At 40.5% G+C, this 21,192-nt stretch overlaps 1 protein-coding gene across 1 annotated transcript in view; it reads right to left on the bottom strand.

Annotated features, from left to right (window-relative positions):
- Positions 1-21,192, bottom strand: part of LOC124140447 — a 36,031-nt gene that overhangs the window by 8,968 nt on the left and 5,871 nt on the right. Inside the window, exons 3-10 of the mRNA XM_046508003.2 lie at positions 19,489-19,598; positions 17,648-18,698; positions 16,139-16,262; positions 12,977-13,064; positions 11,574-11,666; positions 9,461-9,623; positions 4,719-4,822; positions 3,685-3,753 (exon numbers count right to left, since the gene is read on the bottom strand). Coding sequence (XP_046363959.2) covers positions 3,685-3,753; positions 4,719-4,822; positions 9,461-9,623; positions 11,574-11,666; positions 12,977-13,064; positions 16,139-16,262; positions 17,648-18,698; positions 19,489-19,598 — 1,802 coding nt within the window. The remainder of the gene's footprint in view (positions 1-3,684; positions 3,754-4,718; positions 4,823-9,460; positions 9,624-11,573; positions 11,667-12,976; positions 13,065-16,138; positions 16,263-17,647; positions 18,699-19,488; positions 19,599-21,192) is intronic.

Raw genomic sequence — 21,192 nt, 5'->3', positions numbered from 1 at the left:
CTGTACCCTGACAAAAATGAGGCAATCTGTAATCTGACAACAATGAGGCAATCTGTACTCTAACAATGAGGCAATCTGAACTCTGACAACAACCAGGCAATCTGAACTCTGACAACAACCAGGCAATCTGTACTCTGACAACAATGAGGCAATCTGAACTCTGACAACAATGAGGCAATCTGTACTCTGACAACAATGATGCAATCTGTACTCTAACAACAATGAGGCACTCTGTACTCTGACAACAACCAGGCAATCTGAACTCTGACAACAATGAGGCAATCTGAACTCTGACACGATGAGGCAATCTGTACTCTGACAACAATGAGGCACTCTGTACTCTGACAACAATGAGGGAATCTGTACTCTAACAACCACCAGGGAATCTGTACTCTAACAACCACCAGGCAATCTGTACTCTAACAACCACCAGGCAATCTGTACTCTGACAACAATGAGGCAATCTGAACTCTGACAACAATGAGGCAATCTGAACTCTGACAACAATGAGGCAATCTGAACTCTGACAACAATGAGGCAATCTGTACTCTGACAACAATGAGGCAATCTGTACTCTGACAACAATGAGGCAATCTGAACTCTGACAACAATAAGGCATTCTGTACTCTGACAACAATGAGGCAATCTGAACTCTGACAACAATGAGGCAATCTGTACTCTAACAATGAGGCAATCTGAACTCTGACAACAACCAGGCAATCTGAACTCTGACAACAACCAGGCAATCTGTACTCTGACAACAATGAGGCAATCTGAACTCTGACAACAATGAGGCAATCTGTACTCTGACAACAATGATGCAATCTGTACTCTAACAACAATGAGGCACTCTGTACTCTGACAACAACCAGGCAATCTGAACTCTGACAACAATGAGGCAATCTGAACTCTGACACGATGAGGCAATCTGTACTCTGACAACAATGAGGCACTCTGTACTCTGACAACAATGAGGGAATCTGTACTCTAACAACCACCAGGGAATCTGTACTCTAACAACCACCAGGCAATCTGTACTCTAACAACCACCAGGCAATCTGTACTCTGACAACAATGAGGCAATCTGAACTCTGACAACAATGAGGCAATCTGAACTCTGACAACAATGAGGCAATCTGAACTCTGACAACAATGAGGCAATCTGTACTCTGACAACAATGAGGCAATCTGTACTCTGACAACAATGAGGCAATCTGAACTCTGACAACAATAAGGCATTCTGTACTCTGACAACAATGAGGCAATCTGAACTCTGACAACCACCAGGCAATCTGTACTCTGACAACAATTAGGCATTCTGTACTCTGACAACCACCAGGCAATCTGAACTCTGACAACAATGAGGCAATCTGTACTCTGACAACAATGAGGCAATCTGTACCCTGACAAAAATGAGGCAATCTGTACTCTGACAACAATGAGGCAATCTGTACTCTGACAACAATGAGGCAATCTGAACTCTGACAACAATGAGGCAATCTGTACTCTGACAACAATGAGGCAATCTGAACTCTGACAACCACCAGGCAATCTGTACTCTGACAACAATTAGGCATTCTGTACTCTGACAACCACCAGGCAATCTGAACTCTGACAACAATGAGGCAATCTGTACTCTGACAACAATGAGGCAATCTGTACCCTGACAAAAATGAGGCAATCTGTACTCTGACAACAATGAGGCAATCTGTACTCTGACAACAATGAGGCAATCTGAACTCTGACAACAATGAGGCAATCTGTACTCTGACAACAATGAGGCAATCTGTACTCTGACAACAATGAGGCAATCTGTACTCTGACAACAATGAGGCAATCTGAACTCTGACAACAATGAGGCAATCTGAACTCTGACAACAATGAGGCAATCTGAACTCTGACAACAATGAGGCAATCTGTACTCTGACAACAATGAGGCAATCTGTACTCTGACAACAATGAGGCAATCTGAACTCTGACAACAATAAGGCATTCTGTACTCTGACAACAATGAGGCAATCTGAACTCTGACAACCACCAGGCAATCTGTACTCTGACAACAATTAGGCATTCTGTACTCTGACAACCACCAGGCAATCTGAACTCTGACAACAATGAGGCAATCTGTACTCTGACAACAATGAGGCAATCTGTACCCTGACAAAAATGAGGCAATCTGTACTCTGACAACAATGAGGCAATCTGTACTCTGACAACAATGAGGCAATCTGAACTCTGACAACAATGAGGCAATCTGTACTCTGACAACAATGAGGCAATCTGTACTCTGACAACAATGAGGCAATCTGTACTCTGACAACAATGAGGCAATCTGTACCCTGACAAAAATGAGGCAATCTGTACTCTGACAACAATGAGGCAATCTGTACTCTGACAACAATGAGGCAATCTGAACTCTGACAACAATGAGGCAATCAACCCAGTCCATGTTTGTCCATCCCATCCAATGTAATTTCCTCCATATACAGACAGACTGCTGGGATACTATTGCAACGACCTGTGAAGATCTAGGGTAGAATAGGTCTTCAACAACCCATGCTTGCGGCAAAAGACGACTATGCTTGTTGTAAGAGGTGACTAACGGGATCGGGTGGTCAGACTCACTGACTTGGTTGATGCATGTCATCGTATCCCAATTATGTGGATTGATGTTCATAATGTCAATCACGTGATTGTCTGGTCCAGACTTTGTTAACAGACCGAAGTCATATAGCTGGAATATTGCTGAGTGCAGTGCTAAACAACAAACAAACAAACAAACAAACAAACAAACAAACAAACAAGCAATTGCAACCCGTGTCCCTAACAATGGGTGACATTAACTGGATGAACTAGATCCATAAAAATTGTAAACACATTGAGGATCAGAGACTACTGAATCTAACAACAACAAAAAATATCCCCCAATTAGCATGTCAGGGGCACTTGGCTTGGAATTCTAGATCCATCCCTGGTCACTGCATGTTTTCCAGCAAGGGACATGTATTTTTTTCATTTATCTCACCACGTACAAGCTTGCATTAGTTTGAAGATTTAAAGTGTTCATTAGAAGCTGTTCCTGTCAAGGTTGGATGGTACGCTATATTATCGCCGTAGTTAATTCATCATGGATCATAATGGCGTACGCTTACAGACCTATTACATATGTCATACGCAAAATGTTCTTTGTTCAACTTTTATGACACATTAATTAGTATTGATCGATGCTGATTTTCTTTTCTGAGTTCGGTAAACAAAGTACCTGTCATTAGGGACTCAAGGGCGGGCAACTCCATATTATCACTGTATGGCTATTTTGTGGTGTAATACGTGTGGATAATGTGGTTTACATCACTTCCTGTTTTGAATTATGCATAATCAGTATGCATACGAACTAGGTTGGGTCAAGGGACTTCGCTAAACAAATGGGTTCTTTTCTAATCTATTTCGAATGCAGGTAGGGGGTAATTCCACTTAAAAAACATTCCAGAAACCATCATAAAAAGTTAAGGTGTACACTTACTAGAAGCCGTGACATACCACAACAGTCCTGTATTCGATCAACTGTTGAAATATCGTGCTTAGATTTGCATAAGTAAACAGTCGACAGGGTGTGTAGATTACGAGATTTACCGATACCACAATAATATAGAGCCCACGATAATATAGTGTCATATACTGTACCTCAGAGCCGGGTGGGCAGGTCACCTTTAACACTCGTCTCCAAACATCTCGGTCCTTCTGCCTCTGAGCCTGAGACATAAAACAACAAACAAGTCCTCAACTAAACAACAAACATGTCCTCAACTAAACAACAAACATGTCCTCAACTAAACAACAAACATACATATGCTTGTCTGTCACAATGCTCTCACTTAGGGGTGAAACGATACATTGGTGCATATCGTGTGTTTTCGTGTTACGATACGATCCACGATACGTTTTTTCTGTATTGATACAAGACGATAGACTTGGTGAAATGTATTACTTACTACTTGTTTAATGACCCTTGCCGTTTTTGTCGGTCAGATATTGCAAAATGTGTTGTAATTAGCATTTTAAGTTCACAACTTAAAATAGCTGCTACAAACGTGTCTTCAGCTAGCTTTTCTTTTTGAACCTGCTCTGAAATACTTCTGAAAAGTTTCCATGCGATTTGACGTAAATATGCATCTCGGGACCGTATTGTATCATGACCTTGCTGTATCATTTCACCCCTACTCTCACTGCGATCATCCTGCTTACAAACTTTCATGGCTGCCTTGCCATATGAACAATTCAAACATGGCATCAGGTTTTCGTAGGGACATAATTCCGATTCATGATGTGATTCCCTTTGGTGTTCTTCATTTTTACCACTGTGAGACCAAGATTTATCATCAAAAACTTACTTCCACAGGAGAGGTTGATCAAGCAGAATCTCCCCAGAGATCTCATATGCATTTGCATCACAATGCTTTGCAGACAATTGTGACGGCATTGGTTACCATGACATCACAATCAAATGACATCACTCGTATCTCTGTCACTGAGATTCAATAGCTGTACTTTTCACACACAAAGCAATCCCCACCCCCTCGCCAGTATGAGACCAGTATACCACTCCCCCTTTACCTCTGAGGACAAGTATATATCCCCCCCCCCCCCACACACACACACACACACTCACCTCTGTGGGGCCAGTATATATATCTCCCCTCTCCTTCCCCGACACTCACCCCTGTGGGGCCAGTATATATCTCTCCCCTCTCTTCAGCTCGTTTTATACGGATCTCCTCCCGGACTTGTGCGATTCTTTTCATGTGGTCCTCAACACTTTCCTCTGAAGAAATTAATAAAATCTAAATATATTTTACATTTGTATACTTATCCTGCATTACTCCTTAATGCATTCACTGCTTACCTTACGACAACAAAAAGACAGCGCAAGGCGATGATTTGGGGTGAAGAAATTGTTTTTATAAGGTCCATCGCCGCTGTCATGTGACCTTGATGCCAAGACACCTTCCTCACATCATTGCCTGTCGCCCGAGCTTAAAAAACATACTTTTGAGGTTACTGAAGCCAAAGTGGGGAGGCAAGTCTGCGACGGGTGGGTCCTTAAACATGGTAATGCAGGATAAGTATACAAATGTAAATTTTGTTTAGATTTTACTATATTTTACACTTATCCTGCATTACTCCTGAACGCATCTGTATCGGACGGTTTGGAGGCAGGAGACCTTCAGAATGTCCCAAACCTCAATAATTCACCCCCCAAAACAACGACACGTTTGTCAATAATCCGTGAGGAAGAAAAAGCACAGAAAAAACGCCATTACGGTAGGGTCGTTCAATCTTCTTACAGAAGGAACGTAGGAATTAAAGGGTAGATCCCTATACATAATTAGTAATAAATAGAAACAATCTAAACGGCTAATTCTTTACCTACTGTCATCAAGCCAAAGCCTCATAGAAAAGCTTTCTTCCACTGGCCAAGCATCAGCGACTTGCGGGGAGTAAAAAATATCCTTTCTACTTATCCTGATTTATACTAATTGCTTACCTTACCTCATTTCCGAAAGGTAGTGGAAACTTCCTGTGCTGTGTTCCTGGAGAACAGCTCACCTGAACACACCTGAGCCGCGCAGGCGCATCAGTTCCACGTGACTAAGCCAGTATTCTTGTCACTCTCCCATTTCCCTTACCTATCGGCCAAAACACACGAGGGGATGAGGGGACAGCTCAGAGGGTTACTCTAGCGTATGAGTCAGGATAAGTATAAAAGATATTTTTACTATAAGAAATACATATATGACCTTATCCTGACTCATACCGTATATGACCGCGTATAAGCAGAATTTTGAGGACCAGAAAAAAGATTCTGTAGAAAGGGGTCGGCTTATCCACGGGATACACTTTCATGTTAGTATTTTTCAGATCGTGATCTGTCAGAAACATCGCCTGAATGACGGTCCGATAGATCACAACTTCCCGAAAGTTTGGAAGTTGCCACGACTAGAGCCATACTTATTGCTTGAATCACACAGAAGGTGGTGGGTTCAACCTGTGTGCGTGATTCAGATGGTGATGTAACATGAAAACATCCTGATGATGATCTTACATCTAGTGGGGAACCACCTCCTTATTGATGAAATACGGAGTGAAAACTGTTTCTGTGGATTTGATAAAGTGCGCAGAGAAAAGATTTTTCCAGCTTACTTTAAACGATTATTGTGTTAAGAAAAAGTCATAAACTTATCACAATGATTCTCAATCATGTTCTGAATTGCAAAGTAAAACAGGGGAGCATGGACTCTAGGTCAGTGGCTATGGTAACCTGACGTCAACAAGTCGGCGCGATCGTGGGTGAGTGTAGAGGTCTATCTTCAGGTAGGAATTGTAAGTCGTTGTGCGACTACTAAATGTCGGAATTGGTGAATTCCTGCAACATCATGAGTGGAGAAATCTCTGAGACAGTGATTTGTGAAGACAGTGTCTGATCTCAAGAAACGACCTTCCATAATGGTTGGATGGAGCAGTTGCTGTGATGTGCTAGGGTAGATTTGGCTCTCACTAGGTGTGGATTGGATGCTGATGGTGGATGGAGCCCTGCTGCCTAGTAGGCTCTCAGAATGACTGCTCTCATCCAGAAGGAGATGCTTGTTCTGGATATTTTCATATTTGACATGATTACAGAGCACACACACTAAAAATTATAAACTATTCAGTTGGCGCGCAAATGGGAGAATGATGAGTGTGAGAACTTGGTCACGTGGTTCTGGTGCGCATGCGCAGGTTAAGGGTGCGTTCAGGTGAGCTGTTCTCCAGGAACACAGCACAGGAAGTTTCCACAACTTTTCTAAAACTGATGAGATTAGTTATTAGTATGAGTCAGGATAAGATAAAATATACATATAAAAAAGGCCTTAGTATTTAAAAAAAGATAGTGCAGGCGGGTGATGTTTTGGTGGGTTTTTTTTGGGGGGGGAGGTGGGGCGTGAGGAGCTTTCTCTTCAAACTAGTATGTAACCAAGTTAACAGTTGTATACAATCAACCTGGGAAAGGGCCTACATACAGTCAAGTCCCGTTAATCCGACATTGTTGGTTGCATATGATTAAGTCGGATTAACGAGTATTACGTTAGTATAAACGTTCGTGATTGAAGATTGGAACTACACAATAGATAACGATATGAACACGTAGGAAAAGGAAAAATGAAATATTCAGATTTTTGTGTTACATTGTCAGCGGAATATGTTTTCTAATCATGCAACCACTAAAGTTTAACACAAAACTACTGTTACGGACTGTATGACTGATTCAAAATTGACTGATTTTTAAAGCCTAGTCTGGAATGGAAGTGGCTAATTTGAAACTAGTGTCGCAATGCTTAAGAAAGCTGCTTTCTTAGTGGCTAATGTCGACTTCCTGTTAGTAATTTCATTGGTCGGTCAAAGTTCGCAAAAGGTCGTTCTGACATGACCTGTAATGGGATGTCCTCAGCGGTAACGAGAACTTGTATCCAATTTTAATGACATTGAAGTAATCTAGGCATGTGATTAATCCTGTTTTATTTATTTAAAGCAGTAATTGTTTCTTGTTAAGCAAGTTTATCTCTGCAGCCGTTGTAATATGCAGCTACTCGCCGACTCGTCTCGCATCAAAACACGGGGCTGTGTACTCGTGGGCGGATGACCACGGAGTACGCTGATCACTGTGTCGGATTAACGAGACTGATTAATGAGTGATTTCAGTAATTCGTTGCAAATTAGGTGCGTGGGAGTCGGAGTGCGAGACTGTCTGATTAACGGGTATAAATAGCATTAATTAAATTGGTTCCCATCATTTGTGTCGGATAAAGTTGATTGTCGGATTAAGGAGTGTCAGATTAATGAGACTTGACTGTGAATGTATTCCTTGATGAGTAAAATACTTGACTACAGTTTCCAGTATTTTACAACCGTTGGACTTGGAATATTTAAGGATTTAAAAAAAATATTAAATTGAAATAAAAATGAAACGTGCAGCAAACTTTATGATGATGTGGGCAGTGCCTGAGAACCAAGATCAGGGATCTGGAAATCGGTCTGTGCACTGGACTTGTCGGATTGTGACTGCAAAATGTCCGATTTGAATAGTGCAAACCAGACATTTTACAATTCGGTCAACACAAATCACACTATTATTTTTTCTAGCCTATGGAGTCAAGACTTTTTCTGAACCAAAGTTTTCTTGTTTGTTATTTAATGACGTTTTCAGCAATATTCCATCTATATGACAGTGGTCCGTTAATAATCAAGACCAAAATAATGACTGACATGACGAGTATCGATCTACGCAATTGGAATACGTTGACATGCATCAACCACCCAAAGCCGTTAGTCACCTCATAAGACAAGCTGAAGACACTGCTGAAGACTGATTCTAACCTGGATCTTCACAGGGAATAAAACAGTGACCCAGCATGTCAAAGTGTGAGGAGACGCCGACATATCCCATCCAATACTTTAACATAGGCTTACGATAGTCTTAGCGCTAAGATCGCTTTGTGCAAGTGGGCCCTGAAGCAATCCAGACAGATGAAATACCAAGTGTCAACCCCCGTTCCTGTTTTCTTCAGGTATTCAATAACCATGTCTAGTATGTCTAGCACCAGAATGGTGATTTTAACTATGTTACCATTTTTTAATTATAACCATAATGAGCCCTCTGGTTGAGTTTGTAATTTGTAAATTGTCTTCACAGGTAGATGTAGAGATAATGACAGAAATGCTATACAGCTACGGATGTGGAACAAGACAATTAAGCACTAAATAGAACGTGGTGTTCTTAAAAGTCATTTTAGCGAATAGGCTCGAGATTACAGTAGCATGAGAGTCAGATTTGTTGTAAAAGTGTGAGCCTCACACCAAATGAATGAGAGTTGACAGGTATGGATATGTGAATGACAACTTCAATGGAAATCGGTTGTAAGAGGCGACTTGGAGGATCGGGTGGTCATGCTCGCTGTCTTGGTTGATACATGTCATTGTATACCAATTGCGTGGATCGATGCTCATGACTAGACGGTCTGGTCCAGACTCGATTATTTACAGACTGCCATGATAAGCTGGAAAATGGCGGAGTAAGGCGTTAAACCACACACAAACAAACAATCAATGCTAATCCTACTTGTTGCTGAAAGATCACTACATACCTAGTTGGTTGGTTGGTTTGTTGTTTAACGCTGCACTCAGCAATATTCCAGCTATATGACGGCGGTCTGTAAATAATCGAGTCTGGACCAGACAATCCAGTGATTGATATCATGAGCATCGATCCATGCAATTGGGATCGATGACATGCATCAACCAAGTCAGAGAGCCTGACCACCCGATCCAGTTAGTCGCCTTTTACGACAAGCATAGTCACCTTTTACGGCAAGCATGGGTTGCTGAAGATCTATTCTACCCCGGATCTTCACGGGTCACTACATACCTAGAAGTAATGGAGGAAGTGCATTGGCAGCTACAGCTCCGCCGACCTCCTCCTGTTCCGTGTCATCGGCTGGCGCACCCTGGCGTTGGAATGTGATGATGTACTCAATCATGGCTCGGCGGTTTTCATATATCACATATTCATTGAAGTCAACTGGTCGACCCTGCAAGAAAGATGCAGTAAAAGTTGACATGACGCACTGGCAGAATAGTCTCTCATGAAACATCAGAACAGACCAGAACAAAGGCTATTTCTCTCACACCAAGATGTACAAACGGGCATGAGTGGCAAACAGTGGTCAAATTGCTTTTTTCATCAAGGTACAGTCAGCACATTACTCAATTACCACCTCAGCCACAGCTATATCATCCCTCGATGACAACCGGTAAGTACATTACTCCATGACAACCTCAGTCTGTACATTAATCAATGACAACCACAGTCAGTACATTACTCAATGACAACCACAGTCAGAACATTACGCAATGACAACTGCAGTCAGTACATTACTCCATGACAACCACAGCCAGTACATTACTCAATGACAACCACAGCCAGTACATTACTCCACGACAACCACAGTCAGTACATTACACCATGACAACCACAGTCAGTACATTACTTAATGATAACCACAGTCAGTACATTACTCAATGATAACCACAGTCAGTACATTACTTAATGACAACCACAGTCAATACATTGCTCCATGACAACCACAGCCAGTACATTACTCCATGACAACCACAGTCAGTACATTACTCGATGACAACTACAGCCAGTACCTTGCTTGATGACAACCACAGTCAGTACATTACTCAATGACAACCACAGCCAGTACATTACTCAATGACAACCACAGTCAGAACATTACTCAATGACAACCACAGTCAGTACATTACTCAATGACAACCACAGCGAGTACATTACTCCACGACAACCACACCCAGTACATTACTCAATGACAACCACAGTCAGTACGTTACTCAATGACAACCTCAGTTAGTACATTACTCCATGACAACCACAGCCAGTACATTACTCGATGATAACCACAGTCAGTACATTACTTGACAACAACCACAGTCAGTACATTACTCAATGACAACCACAGTCAGCACATTACTCGATGATAACCACAGTCAGTACATTACTCAATGACAACCACAGTCAGTACATTACTTGACAACAACCACAGTCAGTACATTACTCAATGACAACCACAGTCAGTACATTACTCGACGATAACCACAGTCAGTACATTACTCAATGATAACCACAGTCAGTACATTACTCAATGATAACCACAGTCAGTACATTACTTGACAACAGCCACAGTCAGTACATTACTCAATGACAACAACAGTCAGTACATTACTCGATGATAACCACAGTCAGTACATTGCTTGACAACAACCACAGCCAGTACATTACTCAATGACAACCACAGTCAGTACATTACTCGATGATAACCACAGTCAGTACATTACTTGACAACAACCACAGTCAGTACATTACTCAATGACAACCACAGTCAGTACATTACTCGATGACAACCAGTCAGTACATTACTCCATGACAACCGCAGCCAGTACATTACTCCATGACAACCGCAGTCAGTACATTACTCGACGATAACCACAGTCAGTACATTACTCAGTGATAACCACAGTCAGTACATTACTCGATGATAACCACAGTCAGTACATTACTTGACAACAACCACAGTCAGTACATTACTCAATGACAACCACAGTCAGTACATTACTCGATGATAACCACAGTCAGTACATTACTTGACAACAACCACAGTCAGTACATTACTCAATGACAACCACAGTCAGTACATTACTTGACAACAACCACAGTCAGTACATTACTCGATGATAACCACAGTCAGTACATTACTTGACAACAACCACAGTCAGTACATTACTCAATGACAACCACAGTCAGTACATTACTCAATGACAACTACAGCCAGTACATTACTCGATGACAACCACAGCCAGTACATTACTCAATCACAACCACAGCTAAACAGTCATAGACCATCTATTTGAGAGGTACATTACTGCCCTGGTTTAGCTGACAAGGTTCACAACAACCTCACCCGAACAGAGTCATAGAACCTCCATCCTCCTGCTGGGTCTTCTTTTGGTGGTTCTCGCTTCAAGTCTCGTTCCATTTCACCCCGAGGATATATCTACAATTGAAAACAATATGTCAGTAATGTGTGCAATCTGTTTGGCTGAGAAACGGTTATAAAGGGATTCAAACTTAGAAATCTTTAGTACTTTACATTAAATTTCAAGGCATATTAAAAAGTTAATTGAGAAACATGACAAAAGTCGCATATTTTCAGTCACACCTTTGAAAAACTTTGTTTTTGACATAGTGACATGAATACAGCATATAGTCATTTTAATATATTTGTCAGAAAACACTGGAAGTGTATGATTGAACAACGTTACTTATCACATTTCTGGTTATACAGTTTCGAACATTGCACATTTAGTACGTAGGAAATGCTATTAAACTTCATAAACACGACAAGATGTCTTGTAATCCAGATTGCAAGGCGACAGATGACAGACAGTACCCCATGAGCGAACAGACCAAGGGCACATTCCACAAAAGGAAATATTAGCACTACAACTATCGTTAGGCTATGTATAGGAGTTGGCATCAATAGATATTTTCCAAATCTATTAATGTTTTTAATCAAGGTGCTCATGTGATTTGATGCACTTCGCGAAGTAAGACCTGTTTTATCACAATAGAGATTTTGATTATCGATCAGATCGTCTTGACTCGGCGCCAACATTGTGTTTGAATAAAATGCTGGTGATGTGAGAGGTAGAATCTGATTGGTCAATAGGAGGGACATAGAAGGGACATAACTTGTAATAGTCACTGGTGGCGCTACGATCGACCCAGAAATTCCAGTCTAGTTCGGCAAGGGTGGAAACTGGATGTAAAAACAGCTGATAAAGTCACTTAGCTCCCTTGCCTGGGGAAGATGGGAAATGTAGTGACAAGACTGCAACAAGCCAATAGCAGGGTTAGAAATTGGCACTAGTCCTATAGTCCTTGCAATACTGCCCAATAGTAAAGGTATCCTAAGGACTAGTAGAATTTTGACATTTTTAAAGGTTTTGCTATATGCTATCATTATAAGAACTAGTGGACTGAAACTGTTAGTTTCTACCGCTGCAATAGCCTGCAGGACCCGTGAAGATCTGCGTTAAATAGGTTGTCAGCAACCCATGATTGCCGTAAAAGGCGACAATGCTTGTCGTAAGAGGCAACTAACGGGATCGGGGGTGATGAGGCCTGCTGTCTTGGTTGATGCATGCAATCGATCCCAATTGCGTGGATTGATGCATGATATTGATCACAGGATTGTCAAGTCAAGATTCGATTATTTACAGACCGCCGTCATATAGCTTGAATAATTGCTGAGTTCGGCGTTAAACAACAAACAAACAAACAAAACAGTCTGTTGCGTATTACCTTGGCCTCGCCCAGCATGACCCGACACATGAGAATGTACTTCACAGATGACCTGGACACATACTGAACACACTTCTTGGGGTTGTCGCTGAAGAAAAACACAAACACGACAAAGGTAATGTTGAACAAAACCATGACACAGTGAATGCTGTTGCAAATCCCTTCATTGTACGCATGATGTACTGAACGAGACATCCTGCATCCTATACGCAAAAACAAGTAAAATGGACACAAAAATAATACAGTGCATCTAGTGGGACACAGAAGAATATAACTATAACACAAACCCACAGTAAAATCATTTATTATGAACCCAAAAGGACCACTAATTTTTAGTTGGTTATCACTGTAGTTTGTTATATAATAAGCATAAATACACAGTTATAGAAACATAACAATGATAATAATAATAATGATGATAACATACAGCAAAATCCTTAAAAATGACAAATTTCTACTAGTCCTTATCATACCTTAACTATTGGGCAGTTTGGCAAGGACTCCAGGACTAAAGTACTCATGGAAATGAAAAAAACCTGTTTTGATGGATTTAATAATCGACACAAAGCATTAGGTAGATGTAAATATGAAATAACAAAACAACTGGAAAAGTACTAGTCTGGATTTGCTCATTTTATCTCAGTGCTCAATACAAAACGTACTTTACAGGAGGTAATTTGTAGGCACTCAACATTCAAAAATAAAACTAAGTCCAAACTGACATGGCAGAAACAGGCTATAGGCATTATGCAAAGTAGCCTGGAAAAAAGTTATCAAAACAACAATAAAAATAACAGCTATGTCCATGTATATAATAATAATGACATGTAAGTTGTTGTTTGAGAAGGGAATATGTTACTTTTACGTTCTGATATTTTGACGATGATTCACTATCCCACAATGCCACTCACAAATCACCAACCACTGACAAATCACATGCACGTGGGTTTCAAGCACCTGTTTTCACCTGTCGTCAAGGTGTCATAGGTCATGGACATTCACCTTGATCTACTAACCCCTGGTTAAGCTCAGTTTCACAATAGTCTGTTTTGTTCATATTTTTACACACTTTTATGGGTAAAATGACATAAAAACCTTTGATACGCTGTATTTGCACCAAGGCAAAATTAGTACTAATTGAGTTGTTTGAATATTTACCGTATTCGACGTAATAAGCGCCCCGCTCTAATAAGCACCCATGGCGATATTTGTTAATATATTGGCTAGTGAACAATCCCAATTAGCACCCCTTCCGATTGATCAATGTACACAAGATTTATTTATTCGTGTATAATACGCACTCGTGTGTTATATGCATCCTTAATTATGGGCAATTAAATATCCTGGAAAAATATATCTGTCGTATATAAATATGTCAGGCTGTCAGCATAAACCACGAAATTTATCTTTCACCTGATTTTTTTGCACCAAAATACCATTCTAATAAGAGCCCCCTATTTCTAATTTTGAGAGCGCCCTGGGCGCTTATTAGGTCGAATACGGTATATATTTTGTATATTAACTGCATTTATTTAAAATCTGAGATCAAGAAACTTTTTTTTTCAATTCCGTGCGTACTTTAGTCCTTATCATACCTTAACTATTGGGCAGTTTGGCAAGGCCTCCAGGACTACAGCCAATTTCTAGCACTGCATACAGCACATATACAGCAAATGACCGGGACCCCAAAAACAGTTTGTTATATCCATCAGTTTGTTATATGCGTGTTTGTTATAAACTTAGTTTATTGTATACAGTAAAGTATGTTTATAACGAACATGCTTATAACAAACTGGTAGATATACCGAACTGTTGTTTTGGACCCGTACATCTGTTGTATATGTGCTTATAATGAACTAAGGTTTTAACAAACTAAATTTAGGGGTGGCTTTTAACCGTAGTTCACTGTAATACGAAGTCGAATGCTTCACAATTTTCAAGTGTTCTAGCTTTGTTTCATTTGGGGTTTTCCGTATCTATTTCAAACTGGCGACCTCTGACCATGTACAATCTTACATCACTTTCGGTAGTGTGCTGTCTCCGTATTAATCTGGGTCAAGCGGGTGCTTCAACAATGGCAATATAACAAGAATTGTGACAGTTGACATGGTAGAGTGGGCAATTTTTAATGTGGCTTCAAGTGCAATTTCAGCAAACAAATATGAGAAAAAGTTATATATGATATTTTATATTAGTCTAAAATTAATAATAGTCTGGTTTCACAGGCACCGCCCGCAACATCATAAAGTTCGCCATATGTTTCGTTTTTATTTCCATTTTATAAAAAACAAAAAAATCATTAATATTTCCAAGTCCAATGGTAGTCAAATACTGTATTCCAGTATTTTACTCATCAAGGAATACATTAATGTAGGGAGGTCCTTTCCCAGGTTGATTGTACACAATTGTTTATTTGGTGACCCATCTGTTTGTTTGGTTACATAATAGTTTGAACAAAAGAGAAAAGAGACACTGCTGGCCCGCTGGGACTATATTTTCAAAAAACATTGCATGAGAACCACTTCTTGTATTTTATTAGCCTTAAATACAATAAAAAGAAGCAGGAACATAGTTGTTTTATTTGAATTAATATTGTTATATTTGATTTTAAATATTTCTACCATTATTTTGCAGCTTTTGATCTTGTTATGCCTGAAGTGTATAGTGTGAATGGTTGGGTGTACAGGTCTTGACAAGCTGGGCATACTTGTACACCCACACCCAAAGGAGTTTCAGATTGCAAAATCCTGTACACCCTACCAATGATAAATTTATCATTATTCATATTATATCATTCTCATTCGATGAAATAGTCATTTGTGACCATAAGAAGTCCCGCTGCCACACCCCAGTTTGTTTGTTTGTTTGTTTGTTTGTTTGTTGTCTAAAACCGCACTCAGGAATATATCAGCCATATGACGGGGGTCTGTAAATAATCGAGTCTGGACCAGACAATCCAGTGATTGACATCATGAGCATCGATCCAAACAATTGGGATAGGATGACATGCATCTACCAAGTCAGCGAGCCTGACCACCCGATGCCGTAAGTCCCCTCTGACGTCCAGCATAGTCGCCTTTTACGGCAAGCATGGGATTTCATTCTTCCCAAGATCTTCACGTGTCCACACCCTAGTTATGATATTTAGTTCCTGGTGTTTACCTGAAATAGATGCCTTTTCCAAAACATCCACTCATCCCGAGCCTGGCATCCAGCCCCTCTTCACAGAGAATCATCTTGTTGGCCGCAGACCCGTGGTACAAGTACCGGGCGTTTACATCAAAATCTGAAAACGACACCATGGATACAGAAGAGAATTTATACTCATGTTCTCATTTCTTTTGTTTAACTGTAGGTGTATTGCCCAATATGCCTCTCCTTTTCCCTTACAAGTGTATGTGTATAATATAACGTTATCAGGCTGCCTTTTTTCAGAGTACAGTGTTCCCGTTTATTGGTAATTACCAGTGTTTTACTAGTGAAATTAGGCGTGGACTGCCAGTCCCTATGGACCAACAAATAAAATTTTGTTTTGTGTTTGTTTGTTGTTAATGCCGCACTCAGCAATATTCCAGCTATATGACGGCGATCTGTAAATAATCAAGTCTGGACCAGACAATCCAGTGATTGACATCATAAGCATCAATCGACACAATTCGGATACGATGACATGTATCAACCAAGTCTGCAAGCCTGACCTCTCGATCCTGTTAGTTGCCTCTTACGACTGTCACTGTATTTGAATCTAATGACACCCGAAATCTTCAACTCCTACTAGGACTGGGACAGGTAACATGGGTACCCGGGTCGGGTGGGTACTGGGTAGGACCCGAGTAACCACAGGACAACCCGGACCAGTGGTTAGTCACATGTAAATAATCAATTGGGATACGATGACATGCATTAATAAGTCAGCGAGTCTGACCACCCGATCCCGTTGGTTGCCTCTATTGACAAGTATACCGGTAGTGGCTCTTACAACAAGCATGGGTTGCTGAAGACCTACTCTAACCCGGATCTTCATTGGTCAGACAAATGAGAAGCTGACGACCTAGGAACTCGGCGTGACCCTCCCCTGGACTCAACCACTCTAAACACTGGCACCTGGCCTGGTTAGTAAACAGAGAAGTGATGACACGACTAGGGTTGTGACGGGTAACTCGGGTACTCGGGTCGGGTGGGTTCTGAGTAGGACCTCTGTACCCACAGGACTACCCGGTGATATATCGTCTAATGACAAAAATTATCTAGAACTCTATGGTTACACTGTAAGTCACCAATGTTCGCATTTTCTGACTATGCACCCATTGCTTCTGACTTTTCATATGGTTGAATAAAGAAATAACTTAAGTAAACTTAAGTGTATGCTTGACCAGATTGTTTAATACATGTATTTAAATACGTTTTGCCAGGGCTATAGTAAACAAATTCCCAATCAGACATTTGTACCTAACTCTTGAGACCTACAGTGGGTACCTGGGTAGGGTCGGGTAATAGGGGGATAGGTACCTGGGTAGTAAATTTGGACTCATCCCAGCCCTAACTCCTACCATCAAGGCAGCGACGAGGACTTAATCAAGAACTCTGGTAAATGAACACATGATGAAAGCATACAAAATCAGAATCTTTTTTGAATAAAAGTGACAACTGATATATTTAGGGAGATCTTACCTCTTCCTCTGCTCTTCATTAAAAGCTCCTTTTCTCCCTTGTACCGATCCAGGAGATGAACATTCTGGAGACGCTCCATCTTCTTAACTTCAAGGTCGGCGATGTGGAAGTCACGGGCTATCGTCTCGTACTCCTCTTCCCCGGGCAATATTTCTACAAGCTGGAACAATTCGCCTGCCATTCCATCTGGAATTCTTGATCTCTCCCAATTCACAGGGAATTCATCATCGGCAAAAGGAAAGGGATTCTTGAAGTCTATTCTATGATTCTGAGGTATTCTAGTGTTAGCATGTGCTCGTGTTTTCCGCCTCTGAACATGATGGTCTGTAGGGTCTTCACCACCATTGCTCGGATGTAGACTGCCGTCACCAAACAGTTCACTGTCACTGTCAGGTATAGCACCAGATCTGTTGGAAGAAGGAGGTGCTCTGTGATCAGGTTTTATAATACCCCTTCGAATGAGTTCTTCAATTTCACGGGAAACTTCCTCATCTTCACCAATGTTAACAGTTTCAACAGGTCTTAAACTTCTTTTCCGCATTGGCAGATTATAGCAGGTGCTACTTTCTCCATTTTGACTATCTTCCAACATTTGTCTCCGCATTTCCTCTGCCATTTCAACGCTCCGCCTACGACCGGATGGGTGAAACTGTTCATCATCACTTCCTTGTGCTGACATTTGTCTACGCATTTCTTCTGCCATTTCAACGCTCCGCCTACGACCGGATGGATGAAACTGTTCACCATCACTGCTCTGAGCTCCATCTAACATTTTCTTTCTCATTTCCTCTGCCATTTCAACACTTCTCCGCCGACCAGACGGATGATTCTGAGTTGAATCCGTTGAATCCTCTGCATCCTCTATAACCTGTCTCCTCATCTGTTCTGCTAGTTCAATACTGCGTGGTCTGCCAGATGGGTGGCTACCACTATTGTAATTATCTCCCCCTGAGGCCATGGCATCTGCATCAGGTGATGAATCAGTCACAAACCGTCTGTTCTTTCTGGAATGTTGTCTCCGATTACCTGGCTGATCAGCAACTAAGTTTTCCTGAAATTATTTGTTTTCCATTCTGAACATGCTGAAGACACATCAAGTACAATGTCAGATTAAATTCAAGGATTACAGAATTGTTTAAATATAATTGTAGTTATTAAAATATAATTCCAGATACCAAATTGCCCATATCTGTCCATAAAAGATCAGTTTCCACCCTTGCCGAAATAGGCTGGAATCATGGAGTTATATTTATTTTGGCTGGACTAACGAGTCTATGCCTAGTCCAATCAAGATCATGTAATGAAATCAACATCTGGTTTCGGAAACAACATGGTGACTGATGTGCAGATTTTGGTCGATTGCAGGATTTGTAATGTATGAGTATGAGTACTGTCAACTGGGTGTCAGCAAACATTTTCCAAATCTTTTCATGTTTTTAATCCAAGTGCTCATGTGATTTAATGCACTTCGCAAGGTAAGACCCATTTAACAGAACAAAGATCTTAATTATCGATCAGATCGTCTTGATTGGGAGGTGGAATCTGACTGGTCAACAGGAGGGGCATAGAAGAGACGTAACTCATAACTGCCCCAGGTGGCGCTACAATCGAGCCACGAAATTCATGCCTTGTTCGGCAAGGGTGGAAACTGAACTTTTATAGTCAGTTACTCCCTTGCCTAGGGAAGATGATCCAACTAAAATTTGAAGATGAAGGTACTAGTCCACTAACAAGTGCATAACTCCACATCACTGATGTGATAAGCAGAGTGATTTCAGTGTGTTTTCAGAGTTCTCAACTCCATGGGGAGTATACAACTGTTGGTAAAGCGTGGTACTTACATGTGGAAAATCTATGACAGGGTCGGCGTCACCTGACTGTGTTCCCGTGACAACTGTTTCTTCACAGAGGCTCAAGGCTAGAGCACGCTCGAGATCCTCTTCGAACTGAGCTAGAAAAAGTAGAACATAGTAGGAATTTATTTTACTGGCATCTTGTGTCTATTGAAACTCTCTCCTAATAATGTTTTAATGGCTTTCCCATTGGATGAGAGGTGAGTGAGTTATTATTTAACGTGACATCGGCAGTATTTCAGCCATATCGTGACAAGAACTGACAAATAACACATAGATTTAAATGGAATGAATATCTGTCAGCGCTGGTCACATGACCACAAGGCTGTATCTTAGATATAATATAAACACTGACTGACTAACACATAGATTTAAATGGAATGAATATCTGTCAGCGCTGGTCACATGACCAGCAGGCTGTATCTTAGATATAATATAAACACTGACTGGCTAACACATAGATTTAAATGGAATGAATATCTGTCAGCGCTGGTCACATGACCACAAAGCTGTATCTTAGATATAATATAAACACTGACTGACTAACACATAGATTTAAATGGAATGAATATCTGTCAGCGCTGGTCACATGACCACATGGCTGTATCTTAGACATAATATAAACACTGATTGACTACTTTCACATTCCGAAATGTGAAGATGCGGGTTAGAATAGGTCTTCAGCAACCCATGCTTATCATAAGAGGTGACTAATGGGATCAGGCTCGTTGACTTAGTTCTTGCAAAATGTTCAAAATGTAGAAATGTTTACAAAGACAAGACTTTCACATGTCCTCAGCCCCGTATCCCATCTGCTTATACAAATTTGGTCACATATGTAGTCTCTCTGCTTATCAGTGATGTACAGGGAAAACAGGATATATCCGGTATAGTATTTCATTAACTTCCTTGACCCCAGCTTGTTATTTTTATAACAAGACGTCACTTCCCCAGCAAAACAGACTGGAAGTGAAACAATACATTGGTTCATCATGTTTTCATGTGACGATACAATACACGATACATTTTTTACTGTGTCGATACAAGACAATACACTTGCTAAAATAAATTACTTACTACTCTTTTATTGATTCCCTGCGCTTTTGTCAGTCAATATTGCAAAATGAGCTGTAGTTTACATTTTAAGTTCACAGCTAAATATAGCCGCTACCAACATGTGTCTGCAGCTAGCTTTTCCTTTTCAGTCTACTCTGAAATATTTAGTGTCGAGAGGATTCCATGCGATTTGACGTATATGAGTATCGTGATATGTATCGTACCATGACCGATGTATGGTGATACGTATCGTATATCATGACCTTCATGTATTGTTTCACCCCAAATACAGACCATGATTCCTCATCAATCATGTCAGCCTCCTTACATGGAAATACAAGATGCAACTTTTTTACAAGAAATATAAAAAAGGTGTTATAAACACCATGATTTTAAATTCAATCAATTTAATTTTAGTCAAATATTATTTGGGAAATTATTTTATGACATAGAAGAAAGTACAAGAATCATTTCAATACATTACATCACAAGTATAAACTTTATAAAGAAGTTATACATAATATCTACCAAAAAGGATCACATTGTTGAAAATATTAAACATAAAAATAATATTATTTTACGAAACCTCCGGTTATATCATTTGGTTGTTTGGATTACTTACATGTACTTTGTTTA

The sequence above is a fragment of the Haliotis rufescens genome, unplaced genomic scaffold (assembly GCF_023055435.1).
Source record: "Haliotis rufescens isolate VD_foot unplaced genomic scaffold, xgHalRufe1.0.p SCAF_37, whole genome shotgun sequence".
Classification (NCBI taxonomy): Eukaryota; Metazoa; Mollusca; class Gastropoda; order Lepetellida; family Haliotidae; genus Haliotis; species Haliotis rufescens.
Note: the sequence above shows the minus strand (reverse complement) of the source record. Positions and strands in the feature narration are given on the sequence as shown.